Source organism: Zosterops lateralis (assembly GCF_965231275.1).
Source record: "Zosterops lateralis genome assembly, chromosome: 8".
NCBI lineage: Eukaryota > Metazoa > Chordata > Aves > Passeriformes > Zosteropidae > Zosterops > Zosterops lateralis.
The window spans coordinates 22,795,393-22,813,617 of NC_139768.1; the positions used below are offsets into that span (position 1 = coordinate 22,795,393).

At 42.2% G+C, this 18,225-nt stretch overlaps 1 protein-coding gene across 2 annotated transcripts in view; it reads right to left on the bottom strand.

Annotated features, from left to right (window-relative positions):
- EIF3A (eukaryotic translation initiation factor 3 subunit A) overlaps positions 1-16,487 on the bottom strand; it is a 28,965-nt gene extending 12,478 nt beyond the window's left edge. For both annotated transcript variants that reach the window (XM_083866875.1, XM_083866874.1), the window contains exons 1-13: positions 16,370-16,487; positions 12,588-12,778; positions 12,237-12,373; positions 10,211-10,374; positions 8,936-9,135; positions 8,227-8,435; positions 7,563-7,734; positions 6,485-6,589; positions 5,605-5,703; positions 4,815-4,931; positions 4,488-4,673; positions 2,005-2,352; positions 1,661-1,765 (exon numbers count right to left, since the gene is read on the bottom strand). In XM_083866875.1, coding sequence (XP_083723001.1) covers positions 1,661-1,765; positions 2,005-2,352; positions 4,488-4,673; positions 4,815-4,931; positions 5,605-5,703; positions 6,485-6,589; positions 7,563-7,734; positions 8,227-8,435; positions 8,936-9,135; positions 10,211-10,374; positions 12,237-12,373; positions 12,588-12,778; positions 16,370-16,418 — 2,082 coding nt within the window. In that variant the 5' untranslated portion in view covers positions 16,419-16,487. The remainder of the gene's footprint in view (positions 1-1,660; positions 1,766-2,004; positions 2,353-4,487; positions 4,674-4,814; positions 4,932-5,604; positions 5,704-6,484; positions 6,590-7,562; positions 7,735-8,226; positions 8,436-8,935; positions 9,136-10,210; positions 10,375-12,236; positions 12,374-12,587; positions 12,779-16,369) is intronic.
- Between the last annotated feature and the right edge of the window lie 1,738 nt (positions 16,488-18,225).

The window sequence follows — 18,225 nt, forward strand, 5'->3', positions numbered from 1 at the left end:
TATCTGATATATTAGGCAAAATAGCAACAACCACACCGGACCATCTAAGGTCAACCTAACCAAGAACCTGCCTCTACCACTGGCAACTAAGTGCACTCCCAGGCAAGGATGCAGGAATGGAGACAGACACATCACAATTCTCTCTCAGCATCATCCATTTTCAGCTCCCAGCATTTTCTCTGTTGGAAGTATTTTTATATTTTAAACATTAGTGGATTTCCTCTCTTGTCCTTCTGAACTCAAAGCTTTTCATATAGAACAATGTACTTTGGAAAGAACTCCTGTGTGGCTGAGGCTCACAGCATGAAGATCCAACTTCTACCTACAAACAGCTCTGAACACAGCTCCTGCTGGCTTCATTTAATGCTCCTCACTCCACTACCCCTTGCAGGCAGTGCGAGAATAACTACAACAGGTACACTCTTACAGACTGCCACCACATTCTCTCTCTGGAAATCTGTCAGACACAGGGGTACTATTTTACAAAGACATTTCTCCCACAGAAGCTAATCTGCATAATTGACAATTTTTCTTGGTCTCCTGTCAAATTTCCAGTTCAGCTGCATCCTTTTAGACATAAAGAGAGCAGAACTGCATACAGTGCTCAAAATGCAGAAGAACCAAGTACTCACTGCTGGCAAAAAATATTAAGTTTGAAGCCCATCATTTAATATGCAAAGCCAAAGACTGAGGGATTCTTTTCTCTGCTTTGCCTATATAAAGTTTTTAAATCTATCTAACCAGAACATAATTCAAAGACTTTCTTTTGTCACACTACTAAATTGGGGTTTTTTTGTCAAGAACTTTGTAAAAAGCTTTTTTTTTTTTAAATCCAACTTAGTTACACCCATCAGATCAGTCTTAGTCATATGTTTGCTTTGACAGCTTCAGAGAACTCTAAGAGGAAGGCCTTGCTAACATTCCTTTTGCAGAAGCTGTGCTGACTGTTCCTGGTAGACCACATTCACTCAGGTGACTACTAATTCTACTGTTAATGTGTTTTCTGCTCCTCTGTCCAGTATAAGCAACAGCTTTACAGACCTGGAGCGTCAAAGATCCTCACTGGAACCTTTTTAACTAACCTGCCACTTGCCATTTTTCTTCAAACTAGTTTTAAGTGATCTGAGTCACTGTACCATAGAATCCCTGTTTCCTCCCTGAATACAGCAGAAGTCTGGCTGAGTTTCACCTTGCCCAGGTCATCTGTTTCTACTGATTATGACACATTTCTCACACTTTTATTGCTACCCACATTTCAGACAGATCCTTTTCTGCCATCTAGGAGGGCTCTAGCAGTGGAATTTCTTCTCTTTCAGTGAGTACTAATGCAATTGATTAATTTAGCTTTTTCATAATGGCCTCTCCTTCTTGGAACATTTAACCTGTTCTGAACATTTTTTAATTACAAGTCTTCCCAACAAAGACTCAGTTTACATCTGGCTTAAAGGGCCTTTTTCAAATCAACTCCATTAAATTAGAACAGTTTTTTGCACAAAAACCAAAGACCCAATTGGTATATAATACATTTACCTTTCTTTAGTTTCAAACAGTTATATTTCCAACACCATATTATAGATGTGTGTATGCACATATATGTATCAACACAGATCACAATTCACTAAAAGATTGTATGGACATTTTTACCCTTCCTACTTCGTACCTTTTTCTCCTGATTCTTCAGTCGTTCCTGAAGCTCCTTCTTTTCTTTTTCCAGCTGTTCCACTTGTTTAGCCATAATAAAGTCAGGATCCAATTCTTCAAGATCCTACAAGGAAGTAAAGTTATCAACAAAAAGGAGAAAAAGCTCCCACAAAAGGTGGTCTTTATTCCCCCAGGTAATAAAGGTCCCATTCAAACCCAGAACTGAAGTTTACTTACATTAACTCATTTTTAAGAGAGACTGTTTGTAAGAGTAGTTGCAGTATAAACCCATGAAATTCAGGTAGCAATGTACCACTGAAAGCGTAACAAAATAACTCCCCACTGCAACAACAAACCCCCTACCTCAATATCAATATCTTTAAATGCTTTGGCTCCCAGTTCAGTCTTCTTAATCTGCTCCAGGCGCTCCCGAACAGTTTTCTTTTTGATCTGCTCATGCTCCTGCAGGATCCTCTCCTTCTCCCTCTCCTTTGCCTCCTGGCGCAGCCTCTCCTCCTCAGCTTTCCTGACTTTTTGCAGTTCTGCTTCCCGTTGTTCCAGCTCTTCCTTCTCACGCTGGATGTTCAGACTCTCCAGTCGCTCCTTTCTCTCCTCTATGGTCTGACGGCGCGCGAGGATACGCTGATGCTCCTTCCTGGAATTTTTGAGGAAGGCAGTGACTGCCAGCTGATGTTGTTCTTCTTTCTCTTGCTGGATTTAAATTAAGAATAAGACAATGATGTGAAACAGTTCCTCTTCAAAAGGCAATAAGCAAAGCAAATGCTCCTCAAGGAAAATGCAATTCTATTCTCCAAACTTGCCAACTGAATGGAAATACAGCTGTAGTGGCAAATCTAATCACTCATCCAAGCAGCATCTGAGGCAGTACCAACTGCCCAGAATCATGTGCACATGGAGAAAGTTGTCTGTAAAATCCAATAATCTACAACATGGCTTGGGTACAACAGTTTGACCATTTTCTATCCAAAAATATTGTACATGCAGATGTTATTGATATTGAAATCTAACTGCAATGGGTGTGTGGGCCAATCTTGCTTGTCTCTGTATGTGTTTGCAGGCATATCACATGTACTGTATTTCACCAAAGCTGCTTTGCTCTTTTTAAAATTTTGTTATTTTCCAAACACACTAATAGAAGGAAAAAAGTACCCTAATTGACACAAAACACTGTCTGTGAGATGATAAAAAATAAGTCAGCAATTCAAACATGGTAATTAAAACCATTTTCATTACCTTATAAAAAACGCTAGGCTCCTAGACACTAGAACATAGACTGCTCTTTCAGCAGCCTTCACACCCCCAGCATTCCCCAGAGCACCCCCACAGCTCTTTGTGGACATTCATGCTGTGCACATGAGCTGGTGTCACTGTTCATTTCCATGAGTCCAGCCAAACATTGCAGCCCAAATCAGCTCCCCACACTCCCCCAGCCGTGCTACCCCTGAAATGTGAGCACCCGCAGGGATATTTTTAGTAACCTGTCACTTCTAGGGCATTCAGCAAAAACACTAAAACATCCAGACTTCGCTGCAGATCTGTACACATTCAAAGCTAAATGGAGGTGCCAGAAACACAAAAGTAAAAAGCTTAAGACAAATTTAATGATTTTGTAAATTATTAGAAAGGCGACAAATTAAAATCTTTTAAGCACCTGGCAAAAGTGGAAAGTTTTGACCTGAATACTGAAGGGAAAAAGGATATCAACTTGTTCTGTAGCTTCTCTAACCACACAGATTGACATTAACCTTGATACTGTTCTCCAATTTTACAACTGTAATGACCACTAATAAGTTAAATGAGGATTTATGTCTTATTCAGCTACTGAGTAAGTGTAAAGTGCAAGACTAAGTGTCATTTCTATCCACAAATGTATAGTTAAAGTGTGCTTTTTCTTCCAAAATGACAATCTAATACCAATCACTACTCAAATCTTTTTAAGGGAAAACCTATATAAAAATATTTTTATCTTAAACACTATAAAACCATGAACATTTAACCTGTTCTGAACATTTTTTAATTACAAGTCAATGTTCAAGTTAACATAAGGAAGTGAGCACTAAGTGTCATGAGACAGTTCTACCTTCTGCATTTAGATTTTAAGAATATTACTTAGTATTTCAACCTGTAGAGAATCTAACATGGACATGTTGCTATCAGCCTTTTTTTCCCTATGGAACAAATATCTGATGTGTTAGTTACGAAATCTTTCATAAACCTAAAACAAATGAAAAAGTTACTACTGCTCTAGTGAAAGAAGTGAAGGTTTAACTTGTCACAACCAAAACATGCTGGAAATCTGAGACTGGTTTACACCTTGCTGCTACAGGGCTCTGGAAAACCTGAAATGTGAGTCCGACCTTGAAGCCAAGAGCCCCAGGGAGGAGGAAAGGAAGTGACAAAGACAGTTCAGTTCTTGAGCTGTGGGATGTTGTGTTCTGTAAAGCTACATTCCAGGTTTTTCACAACAGCAGTTTCTCCAGGAAGAATAAATGAAGCAGGCTCTTGGATTTTCAAAAATGCATACAAAACTATAAACAAATCCTGGTTCTGTAAGCTCCTGGGACAGTTATTATTTGTTATATCCTAAACCTGGTATTTGCAAGACTGGAAACTTTAAACTCAGGCCTCTTGTGTGTATTTTGCCATATTTTAATTACGACCAGAAACTAACTAGCTGAGTGCTTTTAAGAATGACTTCTTTAAAAGCACAAATAACTGACTACCACTAAGCTGAAGAAAAAAGAAAGTAAAATGTACAGCTGAGAAAACACATCCATTAAAATATAAGCTTTGTCAACATTCTCATAAGCCTTTAAATGACTTACCATTAAGTGAGGAGGCTTAATGACTGCAAGAGCCTTAGCCAGAGCTGAAGACATGGCAGTCAGCTGGTTTCTGATCTGCTCAGAAGGCATGCTCTGCAACTGAGGGCCCAGTGGAGCATCCTCTCTAGTACAGTAATTCAAATCTGACCCAAAACTCAATGTTCGAGTTGTGTGATCAAGGCGAACCTTTGCAAAAACAGAAAAATGGAAGGAAAAAGATTTTATTTTTTACCTCCTCCTCTACATTGTCAACCAGTTCCTTTTCATCGCATGCAATAGACATGAACCCAGACATCACTTCACACAAAGTCTTCCTACAGCACTCACCTGTAAGTCACAATGCCTGGCTGCATCCACGATACAACGCTCCAGCTGGAAAGCATCCACAAAAGGAACCAGGGTACACAGACGAGCAAACTCAATGCTTTGATAAATCTGGGCCACCTGTATGTGAACAGAAACATTAGGTATTTTTCCTTAATAAAAAGAAATCAGAAACTACTGTACAGGCTTTAAAGTTAACTGGCTGAATTGTCAATAAATGAATGTGTGCATATTAATGCAGTTGCAAATACTGTTTGAGGACTTTATTTCTGTACTGTAGTCAGATTAAACCCCGTTCCTGAATGGCTGCTTTGTATGAAGGAGACTGGCAGCAGTAACTACATCCAGCTATGCTGCTAATTAGCCTTCACTTATTTCTTTAGCACACCAGAAATAACACTGCTCATCACTGGTAACGAGAGCAGGTCAATGAAATGTGCATTTTATAAAAAACTCAGATACAAATAAAAAAGACACTAAAAACCAAAGTGAAATACTCCTCTCCCCAGCCTTGCTCCAAAGAGAAGTTTTAAGAAACTTGGTAGGTAATGAAGAAAATCTAGAGAAGAGACTATACCACTGTACCCCACTACCAAGTATAGCTGCTATAGCTATATTTAAATGATGCACAAACTGAAGGTACGGGTTATGTATTAGAAAATGTGTTTGAAAATCAGTCTTCTATTTGATAAAAAGAAAAATTATTTCAGTATTAAAGGTCCCAACTAAATCTTCCTCCAAAGCATATTCTAACTTATGTATACTTAGGAACCTGCATTGTCTTTACTCATACCTGCTGCAGAAGGCGAAGGATGGTGTTGTTTTGCAGGTGAGGAATGTACAGCTGCAGTTCAGGTTCCTTTTCAGCTTGGTCCTTCACCCAGTTCAGAACCTATCAAAAGTCTGAAAAGTTACTCTATCTGCATTGACCTGTACAAACTCCACCAATAAAGTAACATTTCTGGTTTACAGCTCTTAAAACAAGAGCACTTCTGTCCAGATACTGTTTTACTGAAGTGCATCCTTTGATCAGAACACTTACAGTTACAAAGGAGAGCTGACAGTTTTTTGTATGAAGGCGACTGACAGTACTGGCAACATTTACCACACTGCTAATTTACCTTCAAGTTCTTTTTAGCACCTCAAATATCTTTGTTCCCACTATCAAAGAAAAAGAACATGACGTGCTTCATCAACTGCAGAATTTACACTAATCTAATCAACAGCTCTCATATTATTCTACCTCCCAACACTCTACCTTTTAATAGTAAAACAAGTCATTGGTTCATCTTTCCACTTAGCACACAACCCACTTGCCAGCATATGCCCACGTGTGCACAGAGTCTTCTTATTCTGCACCTTTAAACAAAATTAACTCAGTATCATCTCCACCAACAAAACCTTCTGACACATTTCCAAAACTCTGCACCTTTATGGAGCCCTCTGAATAGCACCCAAAATCCCTGAGTGAATTTTCATTCTATTTCAACAACCAGGCTTACTCTGTAAGATGTCATGCACATGTCACGGTGATGGAATTTCACCAAATCAAGGCTACTACTGAAAAATCTGGCAATAGAAATAGCTAGTAGATATTTACCACAAATCAATATTGAAATAACAGGCTATTAGTCAAGACCAATTACTACACACATAGAGCTACCAAAACTTACCTTGCTGACACGGGCACTGAGTTTGAGCGGGTGAAAGTCTACTTCAAGCCAATTGTAAAGTTCTTTCACTTCTGGGACAACATATTGCACTACGTTGAACCTGACCTACAGTCAACAAAAAAATTCCAAAGATCTCAACATAAATACAATATTAACCAATAGTTAATGCTTTAAGAATTTCATATTCAACATGTTAAACAGGCAACAGACGTGGTTTTTAATACAGGAAACTGTACTTTTCATTACATTAACTGCAGTTAATTACATTCTACACTGCACCATTTAAACATAGTTAAAATGGAAGAGTAGACAAAAAACAAACAAGTTAAATAGACTAGAGTGCCATCCTCAGCCATTTCTAAGACATGAGCCTACTATACAAACATAAGTCCACATCCAAACTAAAACCACATGTGACTGTTCATTATTAAATTTTGGAAGACTTAAATTGTGGGTTTTCCCAGTCCAGGCCTCTCCAGACTGGAGAGGCGCTGCAAGAAGAATTAATTCAAATTGTAAAATGAGCTTTGAACCTAAATTTTAGATATGAGTGCAAATGACTGCAAGAAGCTCAAACATTCTCTGAAAATACCATTACTTAAAGTCTAATTTGTTTATGAGCATTGGGGGAGGTCTGAGGATAAAAAAATCTAACATCCCTTCAAATTAAACACAAGGAAGTTTTCATAATCACTCAGATCCATATGGTCCAACATTTGACATCTGGCTTGTGCTTATCCAAAACACATTTAAAACAGAAAAATAAGCACTTGCTTCAGATAATTATAGACTTCAGAGTCGGAAAAAAACGCCAGAGTTCTAGATCACAACATGTTTCAGACCCCTCAGTGTTTCAAATCAATATTTGTTGCTGGAGTGACATAAAAGACCACACTGAATTGCACACAAGCATTAATTATCGCTGCCATTTCCGAACAGTCCTTGTGAATCTGCAATTAAGCCCCAATTAACCATACAGCTGATTTAGCTTTAAAACTGCTGTCACAGAGCTAAGCAGAGTGCTCTGCAAGGAAAGACTCAGCGCTATGAGGCTGCTCACCTGAAGCCCAGTACCTACCATGTCATTGATGAGGCTGGCCCGTGTCGGAGGCGCCTGCAGCCCCAGCAGGGTGGCCAGGCGCCGCTGCTTCTCCACGATGATCCCATCCATATCCAGGAGACGAGCAATGTCAGTTCTCTCTGGCGTTATTGGAATGGACAGCGTGGCCAAAAGGACTCGAGTGGACATCCTGGTGACAAAGCACATGTGCAAGAGATGAACTGCTAGGGAACACTTACTAATTCCTGTTCATGTATGTGCCAGTTAAAAGAGGAACGGGGAGCATCCATGATGCAAAACTGTAAAACTACCAGAAATAACAGACGAGACACTAACTACACCACGAGAGGAAATCATGAAATCTAGTGAAGAAAATACCACCACTCAGAGGAGAAAAAGAAAACAAACCCCCAGATATTTATTGACTTGCATATCTTCTCAGTCAGTAAAAAGAAGGAAGGTAACTAAGGTGACACTAATGCTCACAATACTTACACTGCAGCTTTGTAAAATCATCCTCCTTGCTCTAGATCTCTTTTGAGGCAATTAGTACTGGCCAATTTAGACAGAGCTGCTCATAGCCATATATGTCATCTGCTTCTTTTGGGGTACAATTTACTTTATTTTTGAACCTAGGAGATTAAAAATAGATTCTAAGACCACAGCAAGTCTCTTTCCCCACCTCTGCATCTCCTCTTGTGTGAGATTCTTTCGCATTTCTCTTGATAAGTGGTAAAGGCGGTGAAGGGTGGATGCGTGAAAAAGAGCATTTCCTGATTTCCAGAAGACAGTTGAAACTTTGTGATAGTAATTTGCCATCAGCTGTGGTTTGGGGGGCTTCTTAGACAGTGCAAATAGTCCGTGAATATCTTCCACTGCTTTGAAAGCTTCCTAAAAAACCCCAAAACAACCAAAGACACTACTGTTAGGAAGTTTTTTGCAACACCCCAAAAAAGGAAAAATATAAATTTATTAAATGTTGTAAGACTATAAAATACTTAATACTACTAAAAGCTGTGATCTTCAGTTTTGTTAGCTACGTGAAATGAAATACTTCTTTCATAATAAATTATTTGGACATACTCCTTTAACTGTCTGCTAAAAACTTGGTATTTTTGAAAACTTATTTCATTCAGATTTTCAAGCTAAAAACCAAGGGGTGGGGGTGGGGGAAAAACCAAACAAAAAAAAAATCTCCCTAAGTTCTACCAGCAAAGCTTGGTTTGAAATGCTGTGCAGGAACACCAGACTAAGCATTCAATATTCTAGATATTAAAACTTTAGCTCTTATCCTTTTTTCACCTTGCTGCATGTAACATGAGACATGAACAGCATGCAGCAGGTTCTGAAAAGGCTGCAGAGGAAGCGTGCTGGGGAGCCCCGCTGCATACCTGCCACAGCTCCATGCTGATAGCACTGTCCAGCTGCACCAGCCTGGTCTCCAGGTGCATGGACTGGCTGTCAGGGTTGTTGAGGTTGATGGCTGTGCTTTGGTTGTGGTGCCGCTGGATCTGCCCCAGGTGCATCCGCAGGTTATCGCAAAGCTTGCGGAACTCCGCTTTCCGCGTGTACTGCAGGCAGAACTTGAAAGCTGCAAAAAGGAATAATGTCAATTTAAAATGTTCACTAATGGTGACTTCATGGTAGTTCTAAAATGGGATTCAAATATGTAAATCGGGACACTTAAAGAGTCTTCATTTGCAGTCAAAAGACATCTCAAACATGATACAATCTGTCACACATAATGAGTAAGTGACAATGCAGAGCATTTTCATCTTGACCTCAAACGATGAAGACGTTTCTACATAATTGAGCTTAAAGAGCAAAGGGAATACTTTAAACCTCTTTAAAAATGTTCTAATTTATGCAGTGATTCCAGCTTTTAGTTTGAACTAAGAGCACAAAAAATCCTCCTGTGAATGGCATTAATTCATGTTTTGGCTTTGTAAAATGTAAAGAAAAAAATTCTCAAGTCATCTAAATATGGTAAAGTCAAATGAAGCTTTCAAATGACTGGAAATGACACAGACAAAAACCCTGTCATTAATCCTAAAGTTCTCAAAAAAACAGTCCTTGTTCTATCTTCTGCAGATAAGCACAACACAGCACAACACAAGGGCAGAAAAGAGGTCAAGAAGAGGGATGGACTGTAGAGGGGGATCAAGACCACCCAAAACCCTGGAAGCCTTCCAACTCATTTCTAGAAAGGTCCACAACAACAGATGGAGCATGAGAACTGATTCGCATAACAAGTGAGAAACTTATCTACAAAAAGGTCAAGCCCAGGTGTGTGTACACCCCAGGGGCCTAGACATCCCCATCAGCTGGAGCAACACTGGAGTGAGGACTGGTGATTTCTCTCTTTTTACCTCCCATTCTTTCTCTCTAACCCTCTCCTCAATTCAATCCTCTCTTCTCCCACACTATCCCTTTACCCAAAACCCACTGCCATGTGCTTATACTGGGAAGTCAGGGACTAACACACCAATTTTCATGCCAAGTGTGTCATTTACTACTAAAACTTTGTAAGCTTTTGAGGACCCTCTGAGTCTTGTTCCTTTTGACCACAAGCATCTCCAAATCTTGGATCTTCCCCTCCCCTTAAGGGGGGGAACATCCCCTCAAACCACATCATTACAGTTCAGGTTTCCATCTTTTGCACCTACCTTGCTGTGCAATGTCATGGTACAGGCGTTCTACTCGAGAATTATTTCGGAGAAGATCCAAACACTGTCTATAGGATTCCCACAGAAATTTAACCCAGGGTGTCAAAAGCAGGCGGTCAGTACGATCCTGAGTGTCTTCTCCACTTACAGCACTCAAAAGAACACTTTAGTCAGGGCAGAGGGGTAAGGAAAGAGAAAAAAAGAGACGTGGTTTATTCCCTACAATTCTCAGGAATTTTTCTTACCAGGTTCTAAGATGAGACTGGACAAATCTGAACAGCTAATTCTCCTGAATAGCCTACTGGTTATTTTCAAACTGGTCCCTCAGACTGCTCTCTTCTCCTTTAAAGGATGTAGATAATTATTTCAAACTTTTAAGTCTCAAACTTTGGCTGCTGCATATCCGACTGACATGTCCAAGCTCCAGAGGTAAGACATCAGAAACTTGTATCCTTCAAAGGAAACTAACTCCAGGATTTTCACCTTCCCTTTCCTAGCAGGGAGCTGTGTTCTGTATCTCTGCTAGAATCAAGTATCAGTGTCTATGCAGACACTTTAGTACTTGCTGACACTTCCCTTTTAGTCACCAGCACTGCTGCCAGAGTTCATTTTGTGTTGACATGTGACACAAGCGCTGTGTTATGATCCACACACATCAGAAACCAGAATATTCACATTAACATTTCAAATCCTTTACAAATTCTGACATGAAAGAGATGTTTAAATATGTCGGAAGTAAAATATGATAATCTTGCATTTAGAACTTCACTCGCTCATCACAGGAATATAAGGCAGGGGAAAACATTCCCAAAATACTGAGACCAATTCAGTGCTATGTCCCACATGATCCCTTTCTGCTGAACAATCCACTCAACATGTTAATCTCACAAAAAGACATCTTCCCTAAGTCTTCATTTTTAAAATTCTTTTTGAACGGCTCTTAATATAGTCTCAACTCTTGTAACTCTTTTCTACTGCACCATTTCCAGTAGCAATTTGCATCCTTGGGTACTACATACACTATTAAACATGACATGCTACCACAGTGCTTTTTCTAACAGATCAAGAGGTGAATCCAGAAAAAAAGCATGAGAAGTCTAGAAAACAGGACCTAAAAAAAGGTCACACTAAGGAAACTGTGCTTGTTTAGATGAGAAGTGTGATTGAAAAGATCCATTCTCTAGTCCTCTCCTATAGAAAGGAGAACAAGGCAAAGAGAGGTCAGTCATTTTTTACTGTTTAACTACTAGTGGATTCCTCTGTAACAGTTTCAGGCACTGGAAATAACATGAATGGCACTGCCCCTCCTACTGAAGATACATCTGTCACCTTTTCTTTTCTGCAAACAACTTCTACTAGAGAGTTTTGCTGTTAACATGTAAATACAGAGCCTTCTTCAAGTCTTTATTGAGTATTATTTAACTACTACAACTCTATTCCTACTCAAGAATAATATTCAGTAATTTCTTCCAATTTTTTATCATTTCTATCACCATTCTACATTCTCATTACCCATCCTATCATTTCTCTCTTGAATGTACTTTTCATGCCCATTTTTCTATTATCACTTAAGCAAGCAATTATAAAGTAAAATTTCCTTTTGTTTGTACATGCACAATGTGGTCAGAAAAAAAGGAGAATATAACATACAGGAATTACATTGGTTTGATATAATTAATAGCATTTCTACATCAACTATTAATGAACAGTTTACCATAATAAACTCTCCAATACCACTACAGATGTAGATCTGAGCAGACACTGGAAAGTGGTGACCCAACTCCCAGAACCACTCCTACTTCATCTACATTTTCTATCCCTTACTGCTTGCTTGCTTTCTTTACTTTTCTTTACTCAGACTTAGGATTTCATTCAGTGTAAAATTCCTGCTTTTATCCCTTCCTTTAAAACCTCTAGAACACTACTAGTATTTAATTTCAAATCTACCACATTTATATCTTAGCTTTGTGAATGAAAATAAGGATACTTTCTGTGAATTGCTGCATTTTAAAGACAGGCTGCACACCTTTCTGGAGTCTGGATGTTATCCAAGTCTTCTATGTCCAGTACCATCTGCTGGGATTCTTCTTTAGCTGCTTCTGTTTTTTCTTCAGCTAATTTTAAATAGGCTCGAACAACATCCTCTAAAGATTTGATGTTAACCTACACCAAAGGCAAAAAAAAAAAAAAAGGAAGATGTTTCCACCCACAACAGGCAACAAATCTTTTAAAATGTAACTGCTACAAACCCAACCCAAGAACATCTAAAAGGCAGATTATTCCTAATTGGGGACAAATCAGTTACTTTTAAATTGTATCAGCTGACAGATACCATGCTTGCTATAAATAAGTACAATAAAAAAATCAAAAGCCATACCTGCTGGCAAATATTCTTGTACTGGTACAATCCCTCTTTTGCCAGGTGACTCTTGCGCAGATCCACGCAGAGTTCCAGGTACTTCAGCATAATTGGCTCGTGGATTTTCTGCCATGTTCGGTGTTTCTTACTTTTCATAACATCATAGAGAACATCAAGGGCAGGCTGCTTTTTGCCAACCTCAAGAAATTCTGAAAGTAAAATTCCAGTTAGCAGAAGACTTGCACAGCAGAAGATGCATGTTTTATGCTTAACACAGGAAACGCTCAGAATTTAATCAACTCTACCCAGACTGCATTGATAGTTTGATTTAGTTGGCCAGATCAAAAATGTTGGCAACTCAGTGCCAGTAGTTCAGTGACATAGCTGGCAAACAAATGTTACCCAGTAAATTTACATGGGAATTTCAGGATAGCAGAGATGTCTCTCCATCCATCCAGGCACGACTGAGCACTTCATACACGTGAATGTGCATGAATGCACACATCCAGTTTTAACCATCCTGGTTTCATCAAGGACAAGGAATACCCACCAGGAGACTTGTGGGTACAGCACCTACCAAGGGCATTTAACAAGGTGCAAAGCATGCCAGGAATGTGACTGAAAGACAAAGTCCTGCTCTCAGGTGGAAGAAGGAGAGGAAGGAAAAAAACTTCACTCAGAAAAGGTGTTAATTTGTTGTTTTTAACTCCAGTGGTTTAGCACTTCGGTTTACAGAAGTTACATCAAAAGCTGCTGCAGTTCAGTTGAAGGGTCAGACACTTTTAAAATCAGCCTTGCTGCTGAAACTGGTGCCCCATTTATTCATCCCTAAGCAGCTGCTGTTATTAACAGGAGCTCTCAGCATCACAGCAACTCCCACCTCTGATATCCCACAGCAAACCACCCACAGGAAACACTGAGGCAGCGACCCACATACACAGACCCTACTCCGAATGTCCTCTGCACTGCACAACAGCAAGAGAAATGAACACACAGAATGGGAAACAAACAGGTTTTTAAAAGATAAGGGAGGTCAAGTACAGCTAGTGGGAAAAGTGCCTATTCTTAAAGGCTGAGGAGTGGAGTCAGTACTTCCATAAAGTACTTTGGAAAACACTCAATTCCTAAAGAAATAATGGCAGAAACTATTAAAGTAGGGGCCTGCTCCAGGGGCTCAGGCACCAGACAGAGCTTCCAAGTTTTAGAATCTCAAATTCAAAGTTAAACATGGCAGAAGGTTTAGACTGAAAGCAGCAGAGTGGTTTTAATTTAAGGACCACAACAGCTCATATTCAGGGCTAAGTTTATGTAAATAATAACCTGGCAGAAGATGAGCAAGTTCCTTTCTAGAGAAAGCACTGCGATACAACTGAAGATAATCAAAGTTACGGTGTGACAGTGCCCAGCAGTACTTTACTCACCAAGGGAATTCTAATAAAGCAACCCTCCATCCCATAATTTACACTGCTATTCTATCTCAGAGCTGCTTTTGAGACAATTACTGTTCAGCTTTACACTTTATTTATGAAAATAAACTTGAAAGGCAAGTTTAATCCTGCAACAATGCCAGGGCACTCCAACTACATTGGTCGATACCCAACTGGACAAAGCACAAAATTAATTTATGTTGTTTTGAAACTTTTAATTAATTCTGGCCAAGCAGGTTCTTACAAGTAAGTCAAATAATTAAGGCTAATTTAAGAGACACTTCAGTAAAAGCACAAAATTAATCAGAAGACTCAAATATGGCACACAAAGCACAGTGTGTGCACAGTACACAGCAGTAACTGTACGTTAAACTGTAAACTGTAAGTGAAACTCAGATCTGTAACATCCAAATTGTAAAGTTGGGTTCATAAGTAGCTGTAAGAGTTACCTTCTAATAGTTTTGTTCTTTTATAAAAATGCTAACAGGTATCCAGAGTAGCAACTGAAGCTGAGTGGTCAAGAACCAGCTAATACACATCAACAATTCACCTACTGCTAACCCAAAATCCTGAATTAGGCTCAGTTTTCAATCTGAGAAAACCCGTCACTACAAGAGGTGACAAAGATGTCATGTCCTTTACAGTATCTCTAATAGTGAGCAATAACTTAGTATCTGCAACAATAAAACACTCCTTAAAGTTGCATTACATCCCTGAGTACAAAGCAATGCCAAATACAAACAATGGCTGAGGGTTGGCCTTGACCTATATTTATCAATATAAAAAGGCTTTTCTTACACATCTGTATACACATAAAATCCTTCATGCTCTTCATACTTCCAAATATCACCTCTGTATGCTGAAGCCACTGAGAACATGAAGTGTTTCTATAGCTCACTTGAGCCTTACATATAAAACACACACTGAAACTCTGGAAACTGCACTGAATGTCCCCATTTGAAATGTCAGTTTAACATTAAACTGCTTCCTGCAACACACAGTCTGCCTTAAGACTTTCCACTCTTTATTATGCTTGGTTGTGGTTAAGACTGAGCCCCTGCAGCTTGTAAGACTTGACACTGCTTGTCATGTTTCCCATGCAGTCCACTGAAATTCAGGATTGCCAGCATCTGTCTGGAGAACACCCCCTTCAGTTCCCACCCTTCCATTCAACTCAACTCCTTCACTTCAACACAATTTAGCAGATTGGCAGCAGAATAAGAAATGTGAACTTAAATAGCAGGAAAGCATCAATAATAATAATGAGCAGTTTAAAGTCAATATTCCAGAAATGTGACTTGCACACCAAGTGCCACTTACTCTGCCCAAGAATTTGCAAGTATAAATAAAGTTTACATATTATGGTACGTGCATCTTTTCTAGTGAAAGGACTGATACAACATGTCTTCACCCTTGAACGCTGACTGAAGCTGATTTTCTCTTTCATCTTTTTATCTTTGTGGGAAAGATTTTTACAATGAATTTTTGATTAAAAATTTTGAGGACATGCAGTATTTTCAAATTTTCTTGTTAATATACTAAGTAGTTGAATAATGCATAGTCCCCAGACCACACAGCCTCTTCTGCTGTCATTTTGACACCCATACATCATCTCTTGTGGATGTCTTTAAGTGTGAGCTTGCCATCAGCCCTGTGACAATGAAGGGCCTAAATGGTCTCGCTAAGGGCTTAAAATAGGATACTATAAAAAACAGAAGCGTCAAAGCCATATGTTTGGCCCGAAATGAGCCAGCTGATAAATATAACCGGTCCAGCTTTTATGTGGCAGTCAGCAAGCGGTGGCTACAGCGCTGAATTGTCTCCCTTGGTTGGTCTTCCAGGGGCAAACCAGTGTTACCAGCCTGCGCAGCAGGGACGGGGTTTTACCATTCGCGTTCTCACCGGAGTCATGTGAAGGACAGGATACAACACAGGAAGCCCACAGGGCCCGGGATCAGTCCGGATTTGAGATCACCCCGGCCGGGCAGCGCGGTCCGGCCCGCTCCTGCCCAGCCCCGGCCGCCCGGGCTGAGCCCCGCGGGATGAGCCGTGCCGGCCTCGGCTCCCCCTTGGCCCAGAGGCGGCCGTGGGGCCCAGGGCGGCGGGAGGCGGGGCCGGGCCCGCTCCCCGCACCCGCCGGGCCTCCCTCCCCTCCGCCATGCGGCGCGGCCGCGCCGCCCCGGCCCTTTCCCCGCGCCGCCCGCTCCCTCCCGGGCGGGCGCTCCCGGGTGGCCTCCGCCCGGCGCCGGGGCATTCCGGGTGGGCCCTCCCGGGTGGGCCCGGCCGGGGCCTCCGGGGCGGGCGCGGCCGGGGGCCGGGGAACGGCGCGGGAGGCCACCCGGCGCTGTGTGTGTGGGAGCGGCCCGCACTGACCGTTCGCCCGCTTCAGGGCGTTCTCGGGCCGCTGGAAGTACACCGGCATGATGGCGGCGGCGGCGGCTCCTCACGGGGCGGCGGCGGCTCCGAGCTCCAGCCAGGCGGCACGCGCGGCCGGAAAGGGAGGGCGCCAGGGGAAGGGGAGGGAAAGGCCCGCGCGCGCCCCGACGGCGGCGCCGGAACCGGAAACCCCGCCCCGCGCGCGCGCGAACCGCCCGCCGGGACACGGACCGGCACCGGGACCACGGGGCATTGGGACCGGGACCGGGACCGGGACCGGGACCGGGACCGGATGGACGGAGCATTTGGATCGGGAGCGGGAGGGGATCGTGGGGGAATCGCAGAAGAAGCGGGATGGGGATTGGGACCGGGACCCTGAAGGGCTCGTGAGGAGATGGCACCGTGAGGCGGATCGGGATCGGGAGGGCATCGCGGGGCTCCACAGGCCCTTTGCCCGAACGAGCCCTGAACGATCCCGGGGGGGCACAGCGGAGTTTGCCGAGGGGGCGCTGGGCGCCGTGCGGCTCGTTCGCCTGTCTCGCACACTCTGTTACTGGCATTGTTCTTACTGTTCGTTTTCTTCATCCACTGCTGCTTCTAGTAAATTGCTCTTAGCCCAACCCGTGATCTTTACAGTTTTGTACCTCCAGTTCTCCATCCTATGGCAGGGGGAGATGGGGAGCGGTGTGTGGTCTGGGGTGTTTCAGGGGGAACACTAAACTGGGGAATTCTATTCCTAAACCCTGACAGACCTGTATTTCACTGCGGTCTGCAGTAAGTAGAGTCATCACTGAGGTATTTATAGTGCTGAACAGGTGCCTTTCTTGTGTTCATAAAATTATTTTTAAAAGTCTGCCAGTTGACTACCTGAGGTCTGCCCGTGTCACTGGAGCCTTCTCATGAGGGCAGCTGTGCTGCCACGGGGACTGCATGTCCTCACTGCTGGATTTGCTATTGGGCAGCCTAGTCCGTCTTTCTGGATCTTTGAAGTTCCTGAAAGCCTCCAGGCTGAGATTAAAATGATTTTGTATCAAGAGCAGCTTTTATTGTCTAACTTGTCATGTCTCTTCCTACATGGTAGTTGAGTATATTTAATGTGTGTGCTTCATGACTTCATGAAAATCATGTGGGAGGTTGCCCTTTAGTGTGTTGCCTGGCCTCTCCCAGAACTTCATATGTTTTCTTAGCAGCTTCTGATGGTTGTCTAGTTGTCCCAGTTATTTCAGAAGTTTCTTTTCCTAATCTAATGGTATTCCTAGAATCATTTAGGTTGGAAAAGACCCTTAAAATCATGGAGTCCAATGTTCAAGTGCCACCATTCACACAAACTTGCAAATGAGATCTTTACATTCTCAATAAACTTGCTGATGCATGGAGTTACTCAGGAATAGTTCTGCTTCCATGACTGTTCCTCACGCCACTCAGTCCCCGCTTGGACCCAGGGCAGCCTTTATCCGGCTGTGGGGAAACACAGGGATGGATGTCTGTGTTCTGGGTTACCCGGGGTACACTCCTGGCCGTGACCTCGGGAGGGGGCTGCCAGCACTCTGTGTGTAACATTTCACATTAAACTTTGCCCCACGGCTTACAGAGGGCTGCGGAGATGGTGACAGCACTGGAGCTCCTCACTTGTAGGGCAAGGCTGAGGGAGCCGTTCAGAGGGAGAAGACACGACTGAGCGGGGATCTCACCCATGGCCGTCACTCTCTGAAGGGAGGTGCCAGAGGATGGGCCAGGCTCTGCTCCGTGCTGTCCGGCAGCAGGACAAGAGGCAGAAACGCACACAATTCCACCTGTACACGAGGAAGGACCTGTGTGTTGTACAGTGATGGCACACCGGGACACTGCCCGGG